Below are 21,962 nucleotides of genomic sequence, written 5' to 3' on the forward strand. Positions count from 1 at the left end.
TCTGGAGCAGACAGGGGCAAACTAAAGGAGGAATTCAGAGGGACAGGCAACATCTGGGAGGGGAAATGTGCAGCCGACATTTCGGATTGAGAGCCCACATCACAGTTTTGTATTTTACAGTGTCCTGATTCAGTAAAGTCCAGAGTTTGCTTTCAACCAAATATTATCATCCTTTTATCCAACCATACATCAAGCCATCTTACCTTCTCCTAAATCCTTTCAAAATCGGTGTTTTTTTAATTTTTAGAGATATAGCACAGAAGTGGCCCTTCCAACCCAACAAGCCATGACACCCTGCAACCCACCTATTTAACCCTAGCCTAATCACTGCACAGTTTACAATGATCAATTAATCTAGTAACCAGTACACTGTTGGGACTATGGGAGGAAACCCAAGCACTTGCAGGAAGAACGAACAAAGTTCTTAAAGAGAATGCCAGAATTGAACTCCGAACTCTGATCCCCCCAAGCTGTGATAGCTTCACTCTACCTTGCTTTGCTCTCACCCGCTTTGCTAACAGTGGAAAATAAAGCCTTTGATTGTTAATCCTAAAAACAGAGAACTGACCTAAACATGATCGGTCTCACTGACTTCACTGCATGTAGTGCTAGTGATCAAAGATGAATCTGCCCTGCTTGCTAAGAGCTCTGCACACCGCTGCACTTGAGTAAATGGGCCAAGTCCAAGTTTGAGACTGAACCAGTCTGAAAGAAAGCAAAACGTGGACATGAAAGGCTCTTCCCCACACACAGGTGAGTTCACAGCCTCTGTGTCAGAGTGCACATTATGGATACCCACACGTGTAACGTGCACCTGCAAAACTCAAGTCACACACTTTGGAAGCAGTGACACGTCATGAACATGGCTTCATCACTGTTTGGTATTGTGGCATCAATGCACAGGATCAGAAAAAGCTGCAGAGGGTTGTAGACCCAGCCAGCTTCGTCAAGGACACTAGTCTCCCCACCATCGTGGACATCTTCATGACGAAACCTCAAGCAGCAGTGTCCATCATTAAGGAACCCCATCACACAGGACGTGCCCTCTTCTCTCGACTACCATCGGGGAAAAAGTACATGAGACAGAAGATGCACACTCAACATTTTAGGAACAGCTTCTTCCCCTCTGCCATCAGATTTCAGAACGGTCCATGAACCCATGAACATCAGCTCACTATCTTGCTCTCTTTTTGCATTATTTTTTAGATTTCTTGTTGTAATTAATAGAAACTCTTTAATGTATTGCACTGCATTGCTGCTGCAAAACAACAAACTTAGTGGCATATGTCAGTGATGATAAACCTGATTCGGACTCTTTTGAACCCATGAACACTACCTCACAATTTTTGCATATGTGTGTGATGGCGTTCGGCAGCTCATCTGGAAGGAAAACCCTGACCTCGAACGCCCGCTACCTTACGGCTTTACCCACTCACAGGTAAGGTTTCACGAGCAAACCCAGAGCAAGCTTTCGGAGCTGGAGTCTCCAAGGCAGTTCAACGCTGACCAGCAACTCCAGCCAAACTGAGTAGGTCTCTCCTGTTCGTTTAGATTCACTGGCAGTGTGGAGAGGGGGGAGGCTGCTACCTGGACACCTTGCTCTCCATCAGACAGCCCTGGCTGGCACGCAGAACCCATGGTCAATCCCAACCAACGGAGGGCCTCAGAGACTGTGATATTTATCGGATAATTAAGAGACCACATTGCCAATGCCAGAGGTCACGTGGAGGACAGACCAGGTGAGGACAACAGACTTCTTTTCCTGGGCAGGATGAATTTCCACACCAGCCGCCATACATCTAGCTGGAGACACTCACTGTTAGTTCCCCGACATAAGTAGTCAGTAAAAGTAATACAAATATCATGGTCAGTTTCTGATGATCCAGACTGCTATGAGATTGGTTCACTCAACAAACACGGTCTCCTCATCTCAAGAACAGTCCAGCACAGGGGCAGACCCTTCAGCCCACAATGTCTGCACTGAATCATCCCATCTGCTTGCACATGACCTATGTCCCTCCATTCCCTGCCTGTCCATATACCGGACCAAATATCTCTTAAATGTTGCTATTGCTTCTACTTCCATCCATTTCCCCAGGCACCTACCACACTGTGTCAAAAACCTGCCTACCACACACCTCCTTTAAACTTTCCCTCTTTTACGTTAAGTCATGCCCTCTACAATATGATACCTCCAGTCTACGAAAAAGATTCTGACTGCCCATCCTGACTGTGCCTCTCATAATATTATCAGCTCTCCCCTCAGCCTCCAACGCTCCAGAGGAAACCAGAATCGAATTGTCTATCATCGGCACATGTCGTGAAATTTGTTGTTTTGTGGCAGCCGTACAGTGCAATACACAATAATAAAAATTGCCAAGTACTGTGTAGTGTGTGTACGTACGTGTAGGAAGTTAAATTACTAGTGCAAAGGGAGAAAAAAAAAGTAGTGAGGTAGTGTTCATGGCATCATTGTCCATCAAGAAATCTGATGGCAGAGGGGAAGAAGCCATACCCAAAATATTGAGTATGTGTCTTCAGGCTCTCATACCTTCTCCCTGGTGGTAGCAATGAGAAGAGGGCATGTCCTGGGTGATAGGGGCCCTTGGTGATGGATGCCTCCTTTTTGAAGCACTGCTCCTTGACAATATCCTGGATGCTAGAGAGGCTAGTGATGGAGCTGACTGAGTTGACAAATTTCTGCAGCTTATTTTGATCCTGTGCAATGCCTCCACTCACACCTCCCCCTCCCCCCGCCCATACCATATGGTGATGTAGTCTGTTAGATTGCTCTCCAGGGTAAATGTGTAAAAATATGCGAGTGTCTTTGGTGACATACCAAATCTCCTCAAACTCCTGATGAAGTATAGCCATTTTGTAATTGCATCAACATGTTGAGCCCAGGATCGATCATCAGAGATGTTGACACCCAGGAACTTGAAACCGCTCACCCTTTCCACTTCTGATCCCTCAATGAGGAAAAACAATCCTAGTTTGTCCAACCTCCCTACAGCAAATACTCTCTAGTCCAGGCCATGTCCTAGAGAACCTCTTTTGCACTCTCTCCAAGGCCTCCGCACCCTTCCTGATATGAGGTGATCACAAATACACACAATATTCCTAATGTGGCCTAACCAGCACTTAAAACAGCTGCAATGTGACTTATTCACCAGGTGTTATACTGAACTAACAACGACCTACAAGATTACATCAGAGGTAAACAATACTTCAGCTTTTACTGAGGTTAAATTAAACAATGCAATCTATTATAACTAATACAATAACAAATTTTTAAGACTATAACATACAGGAATGGAATTAGGCCATTCAGCCCATTGAGTCTATTCTGTCATTCCATCATGGCTGATTTATTATCCCTCTCAACCCCATTCTCCTGCCTTTTCCCCGTAACCTTTGACACTCTGATTAATCAAGAACCTTTCAACCTCCACTTCAAATATACCCAATGACTTTGTCTCCACAGCCATCGGTGGCAATGAATTCCACAGATTCACCACCCTCCGGCTGAAGAAATTCCTCCTCATCTCTGTTCTAAAGATAAACCCTACCACGGTAGTGTCGCAGTTAGTGCGACCCTATTACAGCTCGGGGCGTTCCGGAGTTCAGAATTCAATTCTGACACTGACTGTAGGGAGTCTGTCTGTCTTTAGGTGTCCCTTTTCCTCCCATGATCAAAAGGTGTGGCAGGAAGGTTAAATGGTCATTGTAAATTGTCCAGAGAGTAGGTTTGGGTTCATTTGGTTTGTTGGGGATTTCCGGAGCAGTGTGTCTTCTTCATGATGTACTGCTAAATAATTTAATTAAATAAATAAAGGGACTTCCCTCTATGCTACGTAACATAATACAGAATATTCTTTCCCACAAATCCTCATGTGTAAAATTCCCAGAAATAGTCTTCCCTGTTGAGAACATGAGATAAAGTGTCACAGGAGGGAGAACGTGAAGTAAATCCGATTTCTATCGCCTGCGATAACGCCTACTGAAATTCTTCAATGTGCAAAACATTTTGTACAAAGAAAAATAACTTTCTAAAAGTACATGTATAAAGAAAAAGTCTGAATGCCCTGTAACACATCGCTAAAAAACTAAACATTGGAGTTTCAATGCAAAACCTTGACAACAGTACCTCGCTGAACTTTTGAGTTCAGGAGATGCAAGGTAACGTTGCTGCTCTACAAAACCCTAGTCAGACCACATTTGTTCATTTTTGGTTTCTTCATTCTACGAAGGATGCAGAAGCTTTAGAGGGGATGCAGAGGAGATTTAACAGGATGTTGTCTGGATTAGAGAGAATGTCTTATGAAGATAGATTGAATGAACTGAGCTTTTTTCTCTTTATAGGAAAGGAGGGTGAGCGGTTGCTTGATAGAGATGTTAAGAGGCATAGAACAAGTGGACAGCCAGAGAAGTTTTCCCAGGGCAGAAATGGATAATCACAAACAAAAGAAAATCTGCAGTTGCTGGAAATCCAAGCAACACACACAAAAAATGCTAGAGGAACTCAGCAAGCTAGGCAACATCTATGTAAAAGAGTAAACAGTTGACATTTTGGACTGAGACTCTTCATCTTTTTCTCCCTAGTCTTGATGAAGGGCCTCGGCCTGGAACATCAACTGTTTACTCTTTTCCATAAATGCTGCCTGGCCTGCTGAGTTCCTCCAGCATTTTGTGCATGTTGCAGTGGATAGTACCAGTAGGCGTAAATTTAAGGTGATTGGAGGAAAGTGTAATGGGAGGACATCTTTTACACAGAGAGTGGTGGGTGCGCGGAATGATGTGGTAGAGGCAGATACATTAGGGACATTTAAGAAATTCTAGATAGGCACATGAATGACAGAGAAATAGAGGACTATGTAGGAGGGAAGGGTTAGATTGAGTAGGTTAAAAGGCTGGCAAAATATTGTGGGCTGAAAGGCCTGTACTGTGCTGTAATGTTCTATGTTCCACGTTTCAAAGCGACAACTCACAGGCTGTAGCAGATTTTGTTGAGACTCATTCACCTTCACAATGGTCAAGTGACCTGCCAACACTACTGTCAAAGGTCACGTCAGAAGTAAGATGCATGGGCAAGGTTTGACTGGTGGTTGATATATACAGAGCACAGTGGGGTGGGGAGGGACTTTCCTAATCTCGCTTAGTGCCCTCTTTCTTAACCTTCATTTTCATAATTTATTTTCTTTGGGCTTTAAAGGTCCAATTGACTAATCAGTAATCTGTTCACTTGTTTAGTTAGGCTTCTGAAGTCTGACCCAATTCACACACAAAACATTGGAGGAACTCAGCAGGCCAGCCAGCATCCATGGAAAAGAAAAAAGAGTCAATGTTATGAGCCGAGACCCTTTATCATTTCCTTCCGCCATTCATATTCAGATTTAGTTTTGTTTATATATCACACATACATCAATAGACACAGTGAAATATGTTGTTTGCCTTAACAACTAACACAACTAACACAGGTTCTGGTGCCACTTTCTGTGTAAAGAACTTGTGTCTGACAATCTCCCCACCCCAATATAGAACAAGAACCCAAAATACAATAAAACCATAAGACGTAGGAGCAAAGTGAGGCCATTTGGTCCATCAAGTTTGCTCTGCCATTCTGTCATTTATTACCCCTCTCAACACCATTTTCCTGCCTTCTTCATACAACTTTTGATGCCTTTACGAATTACGAACCTAGCAACCTTTAAATAAACCCAATGACTTGGCCTCCACAGCCATCTGTATCAATGAATTCCATAGATTCACCACCCTCTGGCCAAAGAAATTCCTCCTCATCTCTGTTCTAAAAGCATGTCCTTCTTTTCTGAGGCTGGGGTCCCCCCACATGGACAAAGTCAATCCACTACTTCTGGGATTATGACCATTAGTCATGGATACAAAGCATTAATTTTGACCATCTCAATAATAAGGACTCTGCAAAAGGAAACAAGAGGAAATTTAGCCTTTTATTTAACTTGGAATAGCAGACATCACACCCTGCAAAAACTCACTTCAGGGAGATAGCAGCCCCACCCCCAGTTGACCTCCAAGGGTGTATGTAATACTTTGTTTAGTGATTTGATCTAATCTGTAAACCAAGTTGGGTATATGCAGAAAATGTGACATTAAAATATGTAGTTATATTATCATGGAGTTGTTTATTATTCTATTACAACTTAAGCAAGTCTATAGGGAGTCTGGCCTCATCTCGCAGGACGTCAATAGAGTAGCTTCTTCGCAGTTCGCCAGCTAGTTTAAATAATGTTAGCTATGCTAATGAATGAATGACACCTGTTAAACTCACCTCAACATATCTTTTACATTTTAACCCAACATGGGCAATAGAAGAGTCACTGTTGCAAACAGAGCAGCGAGCAACACTGTCATTATTTTTGAGGTCGACTGTAAAGCCCGCCCACAGAGAAAACTGATAGGTCCACTTAGCACAAAGAGAGACCAATCAGGATGCTCCCTCTCCCTCTCAAAAAAATTGATTTCCGGGATTTTGTATAGAATTTACGAGCATCAAGGAGCTGCTACCAATATGCGGGAGACTCCCGGAACTTCTGGGAAAGGTGGGATGTCTGGAATAGATTTTTTTTTGCCACCAAAATAACATTAAAGAATTCAAACAATAGAGGAATTTTTACACTTCTGTAATCTCAGGCTTTTTCCACTGAGGGCAAGTTAGACTAGAAGTAAAGGTCATGGTTAACAGTGAAAGTTGTAATGTTTAAGTAGGACACGAGGAGAAACTTGTTCGCTCACAGAGTATGGAACCAGCTGCCAGTAGAAGTGGTGGATGCAGGTTCGATTTCAACATTGAAGAGAAATTTGGATAGGTATATGGATGGGAGGGCAGGCTGGTGGTGCAGTGGCATCATCACTTCAAGGCAGATGGTCCTGTGTTCAAATCCAGCTGGGTCCCAACCTCGGCAGCAGCAGTATCTGCGCAGAAGAAAGGCCTGGCAATCTAGTTCCATATCTTGCCATGAAAACCCTCCGGACAACTACACTATCCACAGGGTCACCATGAGTCGACAGCAACTCGACAGCACTCAACAACAACATATGGATAGGAGGGCTTTGCAGGGCTATGATTTGGGTGCAGGTCAATGGGACTCAGCAGATTAATTGTTCAGCAAGGACAAGGTGGGCCAAAGGGCCTGTTTCTGTGCTGTAGTCCTCCATAACGTCAGGAGGAGTATAATCAAGAAGTATACTCATCATATTTACCAAACTAAGCACAGCTTTTCTGAAAGCCCATTGCTTCACCTTAAGTGCATAACACATCCAAGCAGCACTACTAAAAAGTTGAATAGTTAAAATTTCTGTTTAGAAGCAGTTGAATATAACTTAAAGGACATTAAATTATAAGAAGACAGAGCCATTGTGCAGCATATATACTCCACGGCCACTTTACTACGTACCTCCTTTGCCCAATAAAGTGGTCACTGAGCCAATGTTCATGACCTCCTGCTGCCATATCCAAAGACCATGGTTGTGCATTCAGAGATGCTCTTCTGTACACTACTGTTTTAAAGTGTGGTTACTTGAGTTACTGTCCCCTACATGTCAGCTTGAGCCAGTCTGGCCATTCTCCTCTGAGCCCTCTCATAACAAGGCATTTCACCCACAGTACTGCTGCTCACTGGATGTTTTTTGTTTTTCCTTCTCTGTAAGCTCTAGAGACTGTTGTGTTGGAAAATCCCAAGAATCAACCGTTTCTGGGACATTCAGACCATCCAATCTGGCACCAAATCACTCAGATCACATTTCTTCCCCATTCTGATGTTTAGTCTGAACAACAACTGAACCTCTTGACCATATCTGCATGCTTTTATGCATTGAGTTGCTGCCACATGATTGACTGATTACATATTTGAATTAAAAATGCACAGGTGCAACTAATAAAGTGGCCACTATGTGTATATTTGGAAATATCACATTATCAGAGTGCCAGTTTGTTAAATTAAACTCATCTATGTTTTAATCTGCAGTAAACTCAACATAGTGTTTATAGGAAACTCTTATCAGTGAAAAACACGGACAAGTTGAGTCTGTCTTCTGCATTGAACAGTCTCAGTTCTGTCCAGCCCCATCTTTAAACACCTTCTTCATTTAAAGTGTCTGCAGAACAAAGACTGGTATCCTGTAGGATTGTACTCATTTAAAAAACTGCAAGAAAAGTTTTGGTACAATAAATTGAGATTAAAAAAGGGGGAATATCTCTCAGTACCATGCCTTTTTGGCTGTCCTGATGGATAATTCCTCTGGATTTTCCCATTTTATTTTAAGCAACTGTTAAGATACAGGAGTAAATCTCAGCCATTTGGCCCATCGAGTCTGTTCTGCCTTTCAATCACAGCTGGTTAAGATTCAAACCCATTCTTCCCGTAACTTTTAACCCTATTAGCAATGAAAAAACCTGACCATCTCTGCCTTAAATACACCCAATGGCTTGGCCTCCAAAGCTGAATGTGGCAACAAATTCCACAGATTTACCACCCCTGCCCACCGGTTGAAGAAATTCCTCCTCATCTCCATTTTCAAAAGCCAACCCTTTTTTCTGAGGCAGTGCCCTCAGATTCCAGACCTCTCCTACTACAATAAACATCCTTTTCATGCCCACTCTATCCAAGACTTCTTGCATCCAGAACATTTCCACAAGGTATTCCCTCATCCTTCTTTTATCCATCAAGTACAGGCACAGAGACATTAAACGCTCCTCAGAGATTCATCATCATCATTATGTCGTATCATGTAGGCAATAATGGTTTTTCCATGACCATGATCGTTCTGGGCAAATTTTTCTACAGAAGCCGCTTGCCAGTGCCTTCTTCTGGGCAGTGTCTTTACAAGACACGTGACCTCAGCCATTATCAACACAGACTGCCTGCCTGACACCAGTGGTCCCATAACCAGGAATTGTGATGGTCAATATGACCATCCACCACCTGTTACCATGGCTTCATGTGACTGTGATCGGAGAGCTAAGCAGGTGCTACACCTTGCCCAGGGATTACCGGCAGGCTCGCAGAGGGAAGGAGCACCTTACACCTCATTTGTTTGACACGTGCTGTATCTCCACCTCACCACCCACCTCAGAGACTAAGCCTTTCCATTCATGTTGTGGCATGACCTGCTTCTCCACTCTCAGGTCAACAACAATTTTTTAAAATCTGTTTTCAAATACAAGATTTCAGTCTATTTATTTTATATTTTTATTTAGTGATACAACACAGTATAACAGGCCCTTCTGGCCCAATGAGGCTGTGTTGCACAAGTACACCCATGTGACCAATTAACCTAGTAACCCGTACTTCTTTGGAGTGTGGGAAACCAAAGCACCCGGAGGAAACCCATGGGGGTCACAGGGAGAATGTACAAACTCCTTATAGATAGTGGCAGGAATTGAACCGGAGTCATTGGTGTGGAGTAACCACTATGCTACCATAACTTCCCTATGATATTCATTTCTTTGTTTATGAATCTCCCTAAAGTACAGTTACTATTGCAATTTCTGTTAGTTACTTTCTTTATAACTAGTGCAGTGGCCTTAGTATAGTATAGGCTGCAATCAGTGAAATATGAAATCACAGGACTTAGGAAAACAGGCTGTCGTTGGGCCCACTTCTTCCATCCCTTTTCCCCCATCACCTCAACACCGAACTGATTCCAACAACCTATAGACTCACTTTCAAGGACTCTAGAGCTCATGCTCTCAGTACTATTTATCTACTTGTCTGTCTATTATTATTTTTGTTAATTGTTTTTGTATTTACACAGCTATGTATTAATTTATCAGATTTGCACAGTTTTGTCTTGTTTTGCACTTTGGTCGTCAGTCTCTGTGTGTAGTTTTTGACTGATTCTATCACATTTTTTTGTTCTACTGTGAATGCCTGCAAGAAAATGAATCTCAGGGTAGTATATGGTGACATATATGTATTTTGATAATAAACTTCCTTTGAACTTTGAACATGCTTTCCTGAAGGTGTGTAAATCACTTTTCACCAAGTGGTTTTCTATCTCACTTTACTTCCCCCAGACTGAATCCAGCCTTCTAGCTGGTCAGTTCTAGTTCACTGCTGCTTATTAAGTTTTAGTCACATCAACACTGTCCTTTTGCCATCACTATTGCGTGTTTCAAAGAAATGAATTACACACATATGTAAATATACAGTATACATATGCATATATACACGTATCCGTTAAGTCCAGCACCTTCGCTCTGTCTGCCACAACAGTCGAGATTTCCTGGTGGCGACACATTTTAATCCTACTTCCCATTCCAATACCAACTTTTTAGTCCATGGCCTCCCCTATTGTCACGATAATGAGGTGACTCTCAGGTTGGAGGAGCAACACCTCATATTCCATCTGGGTCACCTCCAACCTGATGGTACGAACAATAGTTTTAACTTCCAGTAATTCCGCGCCCCCCCCCCCCCCCCCACCACCTTCCCCTTCTCTCTTTTTTCCAATCTTCATTCTTTCTCCCTGCTCACCCCTTCCCTCCTCACCTGCCCATCATCTCCCTGTAATGCCCCTCCTCCTTCCCTTCCTCCCATGGCCCACTCTCATCTATCACGTTCCTTCTTCTTCAGCCCTTTACCTCTTCCATCCATCACGTCCCACCTTCTCACTTTATACCCCAACCACCTTCCCCCTCATCTGGTCTCACCTATCACCTGTCAGCTTGTATTCCTTTCCTTCCCCCCCCCCCACTTCTTATTCTGGCTTCTTCCCCCTACCTTCCCAGCTCTGATGATGGATTTCAACTCAAATCATCAACTGCTCATTCTCACCATAGATGCTGCCTGACCTGCTGAATTCCTCCAACATTTTCTTTGTTGCTGTAAAAAAAAGTTGTTGCAGCTCTTCTCAACAACAGTCATCTCTGACCAAACTGAACATCTGTACAGCTCACTATTGTCCTGGTCATGTGTCTGGTCTATTTGTATTGAGGCTGAAGGTGCGCAAATGTCAAAGGGAAAACAAAGATAGAAGCAAGACCTTTGTCAAGTTATTTACTAACATTTGCAGTGATCTGAACAAAATTATAACGAAACAATTGACCTTTACTTGTCCCCAAGCAGTAAGGGGAGATTAACACCTCTACCCACTAACTCACCGTTTCACACCCCCAACCACTACTACTTTATCATTTCCTGTCAGAGTCACCTTATAGACATAGAAACATAGAAAATAGGTGCAGGAGTAGGGCATTTGGTCCTTCGAGCCTGCACCGCCATTCAGTATGATCATGGCTGATCATCCAACTCAGAACCCTGTATCTGCTTTCTCTCCATACCCCTTGATCCCTTTAGCCACAAGGGCCATATCTAACTTCCTCTTAAATATAGTCAATGAACCAGCCTCAAGTGTTTCCTGTGGTAGAGAATTCCAGATTCACCACTCTCTGTGTGAAGAAGTTTTTCCTCATCTTGGTCCTAAAAGGCTTCCCCTTTATCCTTAAACTGTGACCCCTCGTTCTGTTCTTCCCCAACATCAGAAACAATCTTCCTGCATCTAGCCTTTCCAATCCCTTTAGAATTTTATACGTTTCAGTAAGATCCCCCCTCAATCTTCTAAATTCCAGTGAGTATAAGCCTAGTCGATCCAGTCTTTCTTCATATGAAAGTCCTGCCATCCCAGGAATCAATCTGGTGAACCTTTTCTGTACTCCCTCTATGGCAAGAATGTCTTTCCTCAGATTAGGGAACCAAAACTGCACACAATATTCTAGGTGCGGTCTCACCAAGGCCTTGTACAACTGCAGTAGAACCACCCTGCTCTTGTACTCAAATCCTTTTGCTATGAATGCCAACATACCATTTGCCTTTTTCACCGCCTACTGTACCTGCATGCCCACCTTCAATGACTGGTGTACAATGACACCCAGGTCTCGTTGCATCTCCCCTTTTCCTAATTGGCCACTGTTCAGATAATAATCTGTTTTACTGTTCTTGCAACCAAAGTGGATAACCTCACATTTAAACACATTAAATTGCATCTGCCATGAATTTGCCCACTCACCTAACCTATCCAAGTCACCCTGCATCCTCTTAGCAACCTCCTCACAGCTAACACTGCCACCCAGCTTCGTGTCATCCGCAAACTTGGAGATGCTGCATTTAATTCCCTTGTCTAAATCATTAATATATATTGTAAACAACTGGGGTCCCAGCACTGAGCCTTGCAGTACCCCACTAGTCACTGCCTGCCATTCTGAAAAGGTCCCGTTTACTCCCACTCTTTGCTTCCTGTCTGCCAACCAATTCTCTATCCCAATACCGTGTGCTTAAGTTTGCACACTAATCTCCTGTGTGGGACCTTGTCAAAAGCCTTTTCAAAATCTAAATATACCACATCCACTGGCTCTCCCCTATCCACTCTACTAGTTACATCATATCTATAGATACGCCTGTGCCTAGTGTCACCACTTAATAGACACACAATCAATCTACCATAGGTATTTATATTTATTGTGTTTTTTAATTATTGTGTTTTGTATCTGTGAAGAGTACTAATTTCGGGTAGCATACAGTACACATTCTCTGAAATTAAAGGAGCCTATATCTAAATGTAAATCTTCTGTTTCGATCGCACGGTATAAAAACTGTTGGGGCACCACGGTAGCATAGCGGTTAACACAATGCCTTACTGTCCCAGCAACCCAGGTTCAATTCCTGCTGCTGTCTGTACGGAGTCTCCCCGAGATCACATGCATTTCCTCCCACATTCCAAAAACGTACGGGTTAGTACATTAATTGGTCGCATTATGTGTTATTGGGTGGCAGAGTTTTGATGGGCCGGAAGGGCCTGTTTCTGTGCCGTATCTCTAAATTAAATTTTATTAAAAAATAAGCTCAACATACTGAGATCTAAATCGTCAGTAATGTTCAACAACAGAGTAAGAAGAACATTTAGCCCTGAACTTTTGTTTTAATTATTACATTAATAAGGCAATAAAGAAGCCCAGTGGAATCAGACAGTCACAGAAACACTACATCACAGAGAATACCAGCCAGCCCATTAATTCCAGACTGGCTCAATTCAAGAGATTCCCAATAAGTCTCCTTCCCTATGACATCGAAAGCATTTTTCCTGCTCATAAAGTTGCTGGCCAACGTTTATGTAAGAATCTCTATTCAAATAAACCAACTGATAGCTTATTTCAATATTGTTTGTGGGAACTGCTGCACTTCCAAACATCTGTGGCAAAAGCACTTCATTTCTGTGAAGTACTTTGAATATCTTTGAAAACTCAAAAATGCATTCAAAAGATGCTGTCAAAAAGTGGTGCATTTTTCTCCATCTTGCAATAGTAGTTTAAAGTAGACACATGAGAGACTGCAAATGCTGGAATGTGGAGCTAAAGGCTGGAGGTATTCAGTAGGCCGGGCAGCATTTGTGGAGGGAAATGGACAGGCGTCATTTCAGGTCCAGAACCTTCACCTGTACAGAGCATTTTAAAAACAGAGATTCCGCAGATGCTGGAAATGCAGAGCAACACACGAAATGCTGGAGGAATTCAGCTGGCCAGGCAGCATCCATAGAGAGGAACATTTTTCGAGTCCAAAACATAGACTGTTTGTCACGTCATTGGATGCTACCAAGCCTACTGAGTTCTTCCAGCTTTGTGTGTATGTGTTGTGCTGAGGATTTAAAAGTTGCCCTTTAAGTACGGCTTTGAGGTTAGTTCCATTTATGTACAGACTAAGGTTATAAAATAAATTGTTCTGTGGTAGTTTAACTCTGCGTGTCCAGCCATGGATAGAGCTGTATGTATGGGACACAGCGAACCATCACAGTTAAGAGTGTCATAAAGTTATACAGTTAGGAACCAAGCCCTTCAGCCCAACTCATCCATGCCAGCTGTGTTCCCATCTGCCCACGCTTGTCCCACCGCACTCAAGCACTGTATTTCACAAAACATTATAGCATTTTCACATTTTATTTAGAGATACAGTACAGTAACAAACAGGCCCAACCAGCCCAATGAGGCTGTACCACCCAATTACACCCAATTAGCCTAGCAATCGGTGCATTTTTGGGATGTGGGAGGAAACCCAGGTGGTCACGAGGAGAAGGTACAAACTTCTTAAAGACGGAGGCGGAAACTGAACCCAGGTCTCTGGCGCGGTAATAACGTGGGTTTCCTCCAGGTGCAAAGACGTACCGGCTGGTGGGTTAATTAGTCACAGTAAATTGTTCCGTGATTAGGCTACGGTAAAAACAGGGGGAGGAGGTTGCTGGATGGTGAGACTCAAGGGAACAGAAGGACCTGTTTCGTGCTGTATCTTAGTAAATAAAAAGACAAATAAACAAACAAGCAAATAAATAAAATTGATAGAAAAAATCAATTGTGCTAACTGCGACACTACCTCTAATAAATGCCCCTTTTAATAAATTACTATAGATGTGCAATAAATGAGGCTATGAGACAAAGGAGCAGAATTAGACCATTTGGTCCATCAAGTCTGTTCTGCTCTGCCACTGGGAGTGGCACAGTAGCATAGTGGTTAGCACAGTTCACAGTACAGGCAACCAAGGGTTCAATACCCACTGCTGCCTGTCAGGAGTTGGTACATTCTCCCCGTGACCACGTGGGTTTCCTCTGGGTCCCCTGGTTTCCTCCCAAAGTCCAATAATGTACCGGTCAGTAGGTTAATAGGTCGTTGTAAATTGTCCTGCGATTAGGCTTAGATTAAAATTGTGGGCTACTGGGCAGAATGGCTCAATGGGCCAGAAGGGCCCATTCTGTGCTATTTCTCAATAAATAAATGAATAACTTCCAGTTTTCCCAATTGTTTCTTCACTCTGCTATGCCCCTTATTACCAACTAAATAAGATGCTTTAACTGCAAGTTACTTTTTAAGTTATCTAACAGCTTATACCATCTGTCCAGAATCACTGGTGGAGATGAGAGTTCTGTGTTTAACAAGTACAAATAAGGGATATTTTGAATGGAGCCACTCTCTGGTTAATTTTTACCACGTGTTAATTCTGAGGGCGTTGTGAAGGGTTGCTGTCAGTTTGACTCTGTGACACACACCAAACGTCTATGGAAAGGCAAAATCTAATCAGTGTTTGCAATGCAGACACCGCAGATTATCAAACAGCAAGCGTTGGCTCACTGTGTGATGGGGAATGCGTCTTTGACTGTGGACTGCGCCCAAGAATGCAGTTACAAAGCTCTAATATTTTCTGTGAGGTAAAACCGGGTATTCTGCGCCTGGATGTGCCAGGACGGCAAAGTTACCCGGCATTTTGCCCCAGGGTCGCTAATAGCCTGTTTGCCTGTCTTAATTTAACGACTGGATTCTGACCCTGGGCTGGAGACAAGCAGAAACAAATAGAAAGTGCCATTGTGAAGTGCGCGTCCTACTGTACACGGCCATACGTCGGAGAGAAGGAATTAAAATTCACACATCCATATGTATATAATATGATGCACTTAAACATAATTTACCTACGGATTCAATCTCCAGGAGGCGCTGAAGATCACGGATACTGGTAATATCGCTGTGTGCCAACTTCTCCAACAGTTCTGGGGGAAATTCGGTTTCCTTTAAACAAAATAACAAATTAGCGTGCAGTACTGCGAAAGAGCGCGTGACTTTTCCTTGACGGTGAAAAAGTTTTGACAGTTTCTACCAAACTTGTAAAGTTTCTTTTTATTTGATGTGTAGATAATTAGATGTCAGGTTTATTAGATCAAGACCTGATCACACAGTGTGGAACTCACGATACTAAAAGGGGAATGCGGGGGGGGGGGGGCGAGGGAGTGGGGTGGTGTTGGGCACGATTCTTTGCAGGACTGGTATCTTTCGTACTGCCGCCTGCTCTGATGTTACCGACAGACACGGAAAACCGCGCCTGCAATTCAGTACTAGAGGCCAGAACTCGTTCCCTCTGGTTCCCAGCCAGGCGTTCAATAAAGAGCCGAAGTGCCACAGACGAGTGTAGCAAGAAGCTACCCGGCTCGTGGTGCGGCACTTGGCGCTTTTGTTTCCTTCAAACTTTTCAGCGGATAATAACGGGGATCCCTCAAACTTCAGGGAGAGATTCTGACATGGAGAGCCTATTCTCCACACCCCCGAAGGAGTAAAACCCCACACAGGACTACCCCGGCCCCTACACACAGACCCTCACACGCTTACTCAGAGTTAAGTGACTAAAGATAGACACACACAACTCACGCTTAAACACACACTGAGACACAGCCCACAAGCACATACTTAGAATGACTTGAATAAAGACACACACACACACACACACACCACCTCAACATACATTGAGAGACACAGACGGACAAGACACACAAATGTATCACCCCAAACACACACCACCAGACAGGCCCACAGCAGTGAGGATGGGGGGGGGGGGTAACAGAGAGAAAGAGGAAGAGAGAGAGAGGAAAGAGAGACAGGGAGGGAGGGGAGAGAGAGAAAGTGAGAGGGAGAGGGAGAGAGAAAGAGAGAGGGAGGGTGTTGGTGTTAGGAAAGGAAGGGAGAGGAGAGAGGGAGCGCCGCTCCCCTCCTTCACACACCTACAAGGACCCACACAGCTCCCGTGTAACAAAGCTCCCCGACCCTCACACACATACACACTGACGATCGCCCACAAAGGTTTCCAGCGGTAACTATAATTTGTTGTCCCTCTCCCCCGTGCCTCCCCTGCTCAGTCTCAGAGTGGCCGGTGTCTTTTTCAAGCAACGATTGTCCCCACTCTCCCCTCACGGTCCATTCGCGTGGTTTTAGTTTTAAACTGTTAAGTAAATAGCGAAGCGCTTGGCAGCGCAAGTCGAAACCTGCCACAGAGAAAAAAATGCTGTCACGCACCAAAATTGCAACGCCAAAATATCCCTTTCCCAAGGCAATAAAACACACTCCGACGCCTGGGCTGAAGAAGGGGGGGAAGAAAAGTGACCGTACATGCAAATGTCCGAGCGGGTAGCGCGCCGATCCAGTGTGCGCCGACAGGGCAGCAAACAGAGCAGCCTCCGGGCACCGTGTCACTTTCTTTGACCGAAATGCAGAATCATCGCCCATTAAACAACGTAGAGAGAAAGTCACAGAAGCAGCTGCGAGCGATGCATTGACGCGTGCTGTGTAGGAACTGAAAGGGGGGGAAATATAGAGAGGACCCCCTTACCTCAGTGTACACGCCAGGCAGGTAACACAGTCCAAGCAGAAAGTAAAGCGTGAGTCTCATTTCGCTGGAATATAGTTTCTTTCAGGAAAAAGAACCGATCTTTTAGGAGCTCCGTTAGTGCCCCTGGACGAGCCAAATCCTCCACCATCCCTCGGGAAAAGTAACGAGTGCGGGCGCAGTTATTGTTACATTAGGTTTGTAAGTTTCCTTGCCGAGCTCCCTCTCTGCTCTCTCTCTCTTCTTGCTCTCTCTCCCTCCCTCTCTCTCTCTCTCACTCCCTCACTGGCATCGGGAGCTCGCCAGCCGGTAAATCTGCATATTTGTTTTGATCAGACCAAACACACTGAGAGAAAAAAAACCCATGAGTCAACAGTGCACCGCTTTGATACCGCCCATCACCTGTGTGCTGCTCACAAGGATGGGAAGGGAAAGAGGCTTGTGACTAAAGCTGAACTCAGATCCCTTTTTTTTCTCGAATGAAAGGACGGGTGCGTTGCTAGATGCAGTTTAAACTCCCTAAAACTTTTTTTTTGGTGTGGCATGTGCGTCTGCCTCTGCAGTTTTCGTTTTATTTTTGTACATCTATGTCAGCTTTCTTCGGCTGGAGGTGTCGGTTCTTGTAATTTGCATTTGGACCCCACAGAATTGGCCCGGTTGGAGGAATAATCCCTCTGTGCGCGGACAGAGAGACAGGGAGAGGGTGGGGGGTGGTTGAGACGGTGCTGAGAGCCCATGATCACCGTGGTCTGACAAAGGAACAGAGACTGATTGAGTGGTCTAGGGTTTTTTTTGCTTCCCAAGCCCGCGAAGCTGCAAAGTGAAACGACTTGCAAAATTGGGCTTCACATCACGTCTCCCGAGAAAGAGAAAGGGAGGGAGAGGGATCGAGAACACGGTGTCCGCCTAGGGGAACCTGCTGGTGGGCAGATTGTTGTGTCTTGATTTCGTTCCATTGCTCTGGGGAATGAGTGGGTCGTTTTTAACGTGTTATCGTTAACCCTAGACTCCCTTTGCCCACACACATGGGAATTGGGAGGGAGGTGGAGAGAAAGGAATAGGGAGGGGATTGGGGAGAGAGAATGGGAAAAGGGTGAAGAGGGGCGGCATGGGAAGGGAAGTAGAGAGGAGGAATGGGGAGAGGGGTGAGTGGAATGGGGAGGGGACGGGAGAGATGGGGAAGGGAGTGGAGAGAGGGGAGAATGGGATGGAGAGAAGGGGCATGGGAAGGGAAGTAGAGAGGAGGAATGGGGAGAGGGGTGAGTGGGATGGGGAGTGGAGAGAGGGGAGAATGGGATGGAGAGAAGGGGAATGGGGAGAGGAGTGAGTGTGATGGGGAGGGGACGGGAGAGATGGGGAAGGGAGTGGAGAGAGGGGAGAATGGGGAGAGGGGTGAGTGGGATGGGGAGGGGACGGGAGAGATGGGGAAGGGAGTGGAGAGAGGGGAGAATGGGATGGAGAGAGGAGGAATGGGGAGAGGGGTGAATGGGATGGAGAGAAGGGGAATGGGGAGGGGAGAGGGGGGAATGTGAAGAGGGAGGGATGGGAGTGGAGAGAGGGATGGGAGTGGAGAGAGGGAATGGGGAGGGATGAGGAGAAGAGGGGGAATATGGAGGGATGGGGAGGAGAGAGGGGGATTGGGAGGGTGAAGCGATCGGGACGGGTGAGGTGGTCTGGTTAAGAAGGGGGATGAGGAGATGCGAAGGAAATAAAGAGGAGGGATTGTGAGGATGAGGCATGGAAGGGATGATAAGATGAGGAGGGATGGAGGGAGACACCCTCCTCGTCCTCTCCATTCCCCGCCCCCGTTGCCACGAGCGATTTTCGCCGCCCGTTCCTCTAACCGCCGCCAGGCCGGAGGGGCAGCTCTGCCCAATCAGGACCACCTCGCGCCCACGTGGCCTCCTGACGTAGCCGCCCGCCCGATCGGGGTTTCCGCGTGCCGGCCGGGGCGCGGGCCCCGGGGAGCGAGGCGCGCGGAGCTGCCGCCTGTCACCCGGCCGCGCGTCTTGAGCACCTCTCGGAGCAACGCGATCAGTTCCTGGACGAAACCCGACAGACACGCTCCCTCTGCAAGGTGTGCATAAAAAAAGTTATATCATAATTCCGTGGTGTGGCGCCAATAACCGGCACATTGAGCCTGGTACGGGGATAATTGTGCAAAGGACACACTCTCAGTCGGATTATTTTACCCCCTTCTCGCTTCCACATTGGGCAGATTAATCATTTTTCCTGTATTAATTTATTTTAAATGCATATTTTCTTCAGTCCGAAACCACAGCAGCATAAAATTATCTTCAAAAAGTAGACTGCAACCACTAAAGTATTTGCAAACACAGCAAAGAGAAATTCTGCCTCCTCCTATCTTTGCTGTTTTCTGCAGCCCCCATATGTGTTTTCTAAGTCGCTTTTGGCTCAGTCTTTGCCACTGAGATTTGTGCCATTTGGATATTTGGCCCAAAACACCATGTGAACCTGTCACCAAGAATTTCAACAGTTATACTGTAATTTTCCTGGGAGGAATGATCCGTTGGTCGCACCCAGCAGCATATTGGCAATGCTGAAGTTATTTATCTGCATTGAAAGTGTTGAGAATTAAAATGCGCAGAAATCTGTTTCCCCAAATCCCTTGAGGAGTTTCATCACTGGAATTTGTTAAGAATGATACAGGAGTTATTATAATACTTAAACTGCTAAGCAACATGCGAGGTCAGTTGCATCCAGCATCCATCAGTTTCCTGTGCCAGGAAGCAGGTCAGAATGCAACATTTGAAGAATGATCTGAATTCGATTCTCTCTCTGGCCAACTGAAAATGGCTGAAACCATGTCACATCTGCCACTGCATTGCAGCAATGTGAGAAGCCCGCCTGTAGACATCTGTATCAGTCTCTACAAGGGGTTTAGTGTGAGACCCAGATGACAAATGAATGTCAGGGGTTGATTTCTGTTACATTGGGCTTCAAGCTGAAACGGAATCAGCTTTATTAGCACTGACATATGAAATTTGTAGTGCAGTGCAATACATAAAAAACTATAAATTACCTATATAAAAATTAAATAAGTTGTGCAAAAATGTGAGGTGGTATTCATGGGCTGGTTCGTTGTCCGTTAATAAATCTGTCGGCAGAGGGGAAGGAAGTGTTTCTAAAACATCAGCTCTTGAACCTCCTCCCTGATAGTAGTAATGAGAAGAGGACATGGCTTGGGTGATGAGGGTTCTTAATGGTGGACTCCAACTTCTTGAAGCATCGCTTTTCGTTGAAGATGCCCTTGATGGTGGGGCGGCTAGCGCCCGTGATGGAGCTGGCTGAGCTTGCAACCCTCTGGTTTTTTCCCCCAACCCTGTGCCTTTGGTGTCTCCATACCAGATGGTGATGCAGAATCAGGGCCAGGTTCATTATCACTCAAACATGTTGTGAAGTTTGTTGTTTTGCTGCAGCAATCAGTGCAATATATAAAATATACTCCAAATTACAATAAGATATATGTGTGTGTGTATGTAAAATAAAATAAGTAGTGCAAAAATATTGAAGTTACACACACAAAATGCTGGTGGAATGCAGCAGGCCAGGCAGCATCTATAGGGAGAAGCACTGTTGACGTTTCGGGCCGAGACCCTTCATCAGGACTTGAATTTCCAGCATCTGTAGATTTCATCGTGTTTGCAAAAATATTGAGATACTTTTCAATGGCGGATTGGAAATCTGCTGGCTCCTGGTCAGAATGCGCTCCACAGCACATCTAGCAGGATGCTAATACAGCTCAGGGCATTCCAGAGTTCAAAGTTTAATTCTGTTGCTGTCTGTAAGGAGTTTGTACATTCCGCCCGTGACCAAATGGGTTTCCTCCAGATATCCTGGTTTCCTCGCACAGTCCAAATTCTTACAGGTCGGTAGACTTATCAGCCATTGTAAATTATCATGTGATCATGCTAATGTCCGTGCACCATTCAGAAATCCGACGGCAGAAGGAAAGAAGCTGTTCCTGAATCACTGGGTGTTGGTCTTCAGGCCTCTGGACCTCCACCTTGATGGTAGTAATGAGAAGAGGTTGTGTCCTGGTTGGCAAGGGTCCTTCATGGTGGATGGAGCCCTCTTGAGGCATTGCCTTTTGAAGATGTCCTGGATGCTGGGGAGGCGAGTGCCCATGATGGGGCTGGCTGAGTTTACAACTCTCTGAAGTTTTTTTCAGATCCTGTGCAGTGGCCCTTCCGCATGAGACGGTGTTGAAACCAAGTCAGAACGCTCTCCACGGTCCATCTGTAGAAATTTGCAAGAGTTTTTGGTAACATACCAGATCTGCTCAAACTCCAAATGAAATGTAGCATAATTGTCTCCAAGGAACACCAAGGCTGGAACTTCTGGATCCATCTATGTAAATAAGGATGGACACAAATCCTGTCTTCTGCCATAAAAAGAAATCCAGTAAACTGAATTGTAGAGCCATACAGTGCGGCCAGTTTATGCTGATTATCTGGTATCCACTTTACACTAGAGCAGGGGTCCCCGGCCTGCTCTAGAGCATAGAACAGCAATGAGGAAGTGTACAAGATGATAACAGGCAGAGATGGAGTGGGCAGGCAGTCTTTCCAAGCTAATACGAAGGCATGATTTTAAGGTGTTTGGAGGAAAGTGGCGGGGGGGGGGGGGGGATGTCAGGTATATTTTTTGACACGGAGAGTGGTGGGTGCATGGAAAGTGCTCCCGGGGGTGGTGGTAGAGTCAGGTACATTGGGAGCAGCTGAGATTCTCATATGGACACATGGATGAAATAAAGGAGGGCTATGTGGGAGGGT

The 21,962-nt window shown here is 45.0% G+C and overlaps 1 protein-coding gene across 4 annotated transcripts in view; it reads right to left on the reverse strand.

The window, feature by feature from the left end:
* The window catches only part of LOC132399079 (platelet-derived growth factor subunit A-like), a 72,795-nt gene extending 55,289 nt beyond the window's left edge, over positions 1 to 17,506 (reverse strand). For 2 of the 4 annotated variants that reach the window (XM_059979027.1, XM_059979025.1), the window contains exons 1-2: positions 16,857 to 17,081; positions 15,485 to 15,581 (exon numbers count right to left, since the gene is read on the reverse strand). In XM_059979027.1, coding sequence (XP_059835010.1) covers positions 15,485 to 15,581; positions 16,857 to 17,066 — 307 coding nt within the window. In that variant the 5' untranslated portion in view covers positions 17,067 to 17,081. Of the gene's footprint in view, positions 1 to 15,484; positions 15,582 to 16,856; positions 17,094 to 17,169 lie in introns of those variants that run through there. The other 2 variants (XM_059979028.1, XM_059979026.1) reach the window with 2 other exon arrangements.
* Between the last annotated feature and the right edge of the window lie 4,456 nt (positions 17,507 to 21,962).

This window comes from Hypanus sabinus, chromosome 9, assembly GCF_030144855.1.
Source record: "Hypanus sabinus isolate sHypSab1 chromosome 9, sHypSab1.hap1, whole genome shotgun sequence".
NCBI lineage: Eukaryota > Metazoa > Chordata > Chondrichthyes > Myliobatiformes > Dasyatidae > Hypanus > Hypanus sabinus.